Source organism: Barbatula barbatula, assembly GCF_947034865.1.
Source record: "Barbatula barbatula genome assembly, chromosome: 11".
Classification (NCBI taxonomy): Eukaryota; Metazoa; Chordata; class Actinopteri; order Cypriniformes; family Nemacheilidae; genus Barbatula; species Barbatula barbatula.
In genome coordinates, this window is record NC_136774.1 from 19,319,234 (window position 1) to 19,324,117 (window position 4,884).

At 39.6% G+C, this 4,884-nt stretch overlaps 1 protein-coding gene across 1 annotated transcript; it reads right to left on the minus strand.

Moving 5' to 3' along the window:
- Positions 1–403: 403 nt before the first annotated feature.
- Positions 404–3,303, minus strand: dmrta2 (DMRT-like family A2). Its single transcript, XM_079466967.1, has 2 exons — positions 2,375–3,303; positions 404–2,129 (listed from the first exon to the last, which is right to left on the minus strand). Exons 1-2 carry the CDS (start codon positions 2,838–2,840, stop codon positions 1,273–1,275), a joined length of 1,323 nt encoding a protein of 440 aa, XP_079323093.1. The 5' UTR covers positions 2,841–3,303; the 3' UTR covers positions 404–1,272.
- Between the last annotated feature and the right edge of the window lie 1,581 nt (positions 3,304–4,884).

Genomic DNA, 4,884 nt, shown 5'->3' on the forward strand with positions numbered 1-4,884 from the left:
GCAGACAGAAACACTTATAAAAAACACAAAAGACTGCATTGTCCTGAAATTATAATTTGACAATAATTTCAGAAACATTATTCAATTAATGTTTAATGTATCTTTATAAACTGAAAGTGCTTGAAAAAAAACGTTATACTAAATAAGTAAATAATAACCTTTTTTGTAACCATTTTGTCATTTATAGTGGAAGATAACGTGAATTATTAGGCTACTGTATTTATTTACAATTGAAGTTGGGGTACTGTTAAAATATTACGTTAAATGTTGATGTAAATGCAAAATGTATATCGTGATGCTGGACCATTTAATTTCTAATCTTAATTTCTAATTCATCAAAAATAAACAAATTTTTAATATAATTAGCAATTGTTCATTACCAAAAAGAAGCCAAGCAAAAAGTAAGAATAAAATAACATTTATTTTTTTGCAAAATTTACACAGAGAAATATACACTTAGCAAGATTTCATTCACCAAACCATCTCTTTACATCTTACGTCTATATTTTTTAGATCCTTTTGATGTTTTTTGAGAAAATGACTTTTGACAAATATGACTTGTATTATTAAAGAAATACAATATACTTTATTTCGCTGCGTAACACAATATATCACTCACAAAGGTAATACAACTGTCTACTTGTTCCATTACCATATTTAATCCAAAGAACCGAACGTTAGCGTTCTGATGAAAAACATGGCACGATTTTACAGACAATGAGCAGAAAGCATGGAATGATAGAAGTTCCACAATAACAATTACGATAGAATAGTCCCTTTCAAATGATGAAGCAAATTATTCTATATCATCACACGGGGGCATAATCCGTTTTGCAATTAATCTAAATTGATTGAAAAAACGTGAGGAGTTTTAAAATACACAATTTACATGAAAATACTATGGTTACCCTGCTAAAGGTCTAAAATTCTGCCTCAATTGCACTGTGGCGGTGTCAGTAAAGCCATCTTGGAGTAAGATGGATAGATCTATAGCCTTTACGCGTAACCATTTATTTTTGATAAATCACAAACTTCAAAGAAGACCACCAAACACGTGCCAACCGTTAGTCCGTATTATTTTTTTTCCTGGCGATTAAACTAGACATATTTTATATACATAAATGCAATAACTGGAAACAGTAGGCCCGTGAGTCTTTGGAGACGTTGGACGATTAACCTTTAGGCCTTGGAGTATTTAAAGACATTGAACACTTTTGTCTACATTCGGGAAACACTTTCCCAGCAGTCTTTTTATTTCTGTGGAATAGACGCTCACGGTTTCTCGGGAGTGTTGTTCACCAGAGGACCGTAGAGTCCATTGGTGTAGCTCTGATCTTTATGCAAGAGAGTCCTGTCTCTGATCAAATCACTAAAGGCATAGTCCATTGGCGGCCTGAAGCCCAGTGTTGGCATCAAGCCTGTGGTGGAGTAAGGAGCCATGAAGGCGAGACCTCTGCTGTGAGCCGAGTATGCCAGCCGGAGTGGGTTCAGGCCCAAATGCGTACTAAGAGGATATGTGCTGGGATCGGCACCAAAGTGTGGCGCGTTGTGTTGCAGAGGTGAGAAGGCAGACCTATTGCTCAGCGTCATGGTTCCAGGTAACATAGGCCTCGGGGTGGAGGATATGGGCGGCTGTGCGTTCTGAAGCATCCTCTCCGCGGTCCAGGACTCCTCCGGGCCCTTGGCTTGGCCGCTGTTGTTGAGGATTTGCTCAATGGCCTGCACCACGTCTTTCCCGCATCCCTGAAGGACAAGCTCCAGGACGCTGCGCTTGTGGTTGGGGAAGACCCTCGTTAGGATGTCAATGGCATTCATCTGCCGTGACGCTGCAGATGAGGGTGAAGGCTCCTGCTCGTCTTTATCTGTATCCGAGCCGGAGTCTGAGCCCAGTGGGCTGATTGAGCCCGGAGTCTCCTCTCCGTCTTTAAGAGGTTTGGCGATGGGGGAGCTCACGATGGATTCGCGGTCACCGTTTTCCGAGCCGGAGCCGTGACGCATATCTGGAGATGAAATCCCAGGAACCGATTCGGTGTCTGTGGATAGTGACTTTCCCACAGCCTGTTGAGGGGCCACCGATCCCGGTAAAGTGTTTTTTGTGAAAAACTCGAACTTCTGAATATTTGAGTCACCTGAAATAAATAAATTATGAATAAAACTCCCCGTACAGACATTTGAACAATAGCCAGAAAACGTGCATATTTGTTTGGTGATATACAGTCGACAATAATATTTTTGAAACTGTAAAATCATCTGTATCAACCAATGTAACAACTATACACTGTGCAGCACGATAATAGCTGTATATCACAAGACTATACGTATATGCATATTATTATGTAGGCTACTTAACACATTATAATATATATCCACGTACCAGAGTTCGTGTCGTTGTTAAGCTGTCCAAAGACCTCATAGTTTTGTCTGGAAGGTATTATGCCGTTGGCTGCAGCCAGGGCCAGACCCTCCGCTGTGCCGTAAAGCAGCTGCAGTTCCCTCGCCTCGTTCTCCTCTTGAGCCTGTTGCCTGCGGAGCGCAACCTGAGCTGCCATGACGCGCTGTCTCTCAGCGATCAGTGTGCATTTGGCGCACATGCAGTCCTTCCATCTGCAATAGCGCTTATGCCCCTTCAGCGCAGATACCACGCCATGATTCCTGCACCGGGCGCACTTAGGCGTTCGTGGATACTTCTCCGTAGCGCGAAGCAACAGCGGAGGGCCCCTTAAGAGGTTACCGGCCATGGAAACCGGTATGGAGGCGGCGGCGGCAGCCGCCGCTACGGCACTTGCATGAACCTGCGACCCTGCTTGGGAGGCGGGAGGGATCTCTGGACGAAGATCCATATTTTCCAAAGTAACAAGCAATCGATCGATATGGGTTAAAATTTGTGCGCAGCTGAAGTCTTTGATCGGAGAGCAGGTTGCGCAAAGGAAAGACGTTTCATAAGCATTGGAGAGAATCTATAAACTGCGAATTTCTTCAGCACAACCCGACTGTCAATGTCCAGGGACACTTTAAACAAGACCTAGAAACGCTTCTCGAAGTCCAGTTTCTGTGCGCCAGATCTTCAACTTGTTGCGCGAAGTCCACAAGTAGCCACAGAAACTGTTACTTTCTTAAAGAATCTAAATCGTTGCAGAAATGCGGGTTTTAAAACACAAAGTTCCACCAAACGGAAACGTGAAGCTCAAACCAAACGATCAGACGACTGTAAGACAGAGCTGTCTGAGAGAGCAGAGTTTGCTGCTTGAGTCAGTGTGAGACACTAACTTCCTCGAGAGATCTTCAGTGGATACAGATCCCCTCGATCTATTGTTGCGCCCACGTTTTCATTAGACAAATTTGACAACAATGTGGCGCCTGTCATTGGCCAAAGGGGGAAGGAGCGATCTGATTGGCTTGTCTCTTTTTCAACTGTGTCCACCTGCGTTCTTTTCTCAAATAACAAGCATCACGCAGAGCTAAAACATAAAACTTTTATCATAAGATTTTATTTACTAAAAAACAGGCAATAGACCCTGCAAGACCATCATTGATACTATTTTCTCAACGCATAGTCGAAACATTTGGCTTTCGTTTATTTTGAGCTGCTGCTTTAGACAGTTGTTTACGTGGTTCTCTAAACTCTAAAAAGCAAAATATATTTGTTTACCTTCTTTTCAGGTGGATGTTAGCCAAAAGAAGTTGCAGTTTGTAATCTTCTGAAAGACAATACATTTTTAGGGATTTATTGTAGTGAAGAGCGAGTGCTTCACACAGAGTGACGTCAATATCTTTATACGCAAAACGGTAAGTTGCCACAGCACATTTGAACACGAATTCGTTTAAAGTCTACGTGTAATGCATGCACGCGAATTTGTATGTTTTTTGTGAACAATGTTATGTCGTCTTAAAATGTTTTAGCATTCATGTTAAACTAACACTGAATTTAAATGACGCTATTCAAAGAGTGTTATTCCATGTAGCCTATGCTAGATTTTTTTCGGTGACTCATATCTTGTATGTTAAATATATTAATGCTTTCTTACATACTTAGGATTAATTAAAATGTAACATTTACGGCGTAGGTAATGCATTAATCTTGCCTTTGCAAAAAAAATAACTTTGTCTCGATTGATACAACTGATAAAAACAAACGAAATAATCGTATATTTACTTTGTATCGTGTATTGTTAATCGTATCTGTTGTCTTGTTATTTTTTGTTATGATAAATTATATAACACAATCGACAGAAAAACCCACACCATTATTTTGCATCGTTTTGCAGACTTTATACGTATTGGTTTTTGTTCATTTACGAAAGTATTTTTAAATGATAATAAGAAAGCCTATTATTGCTTCTGTTAAATTATTAGACAAATTATTATAGTAAAATTTGTCAACTTTATAAATGAGTGAATTTAACTCATTTAAAGATAAGTCTTTGCCTAACAATACATTTTTAGTAATTTTATCGTCGTGAAACCTTTTTAATCGTTATCAGCCTTACAATTCCTTTACCAAATGTCTTTACGTATTTCAAAATTACAGTCACGATGACACACTGCTTAATAACCTCTCTTTATTTGAAGACTTCCAAATACGTTTCCTAATTTCCTGGAAATTTCCTACTTTCGTGTAACCAGATAATGGTTGCGATTGAATTATAAAGACTGTGGAGTTCTTGTACATATTGCTACTTTTAAATCGATGTTCTGAAATAAAAATGATGTTACGTCTGCTTAAAAATATGGCTATAAAAGATTTATAAATTAAAAAGTTAAAAGCTATAATTATGATACTTTTTCTTTCTGAGGAACACATAGTGCTGTACTTTTTACGCATTTCACCGCGGTTTCCTTTGCTGTGAAATGCACGCAAGCTTCGATGAAGTGATGCGGGCCTGA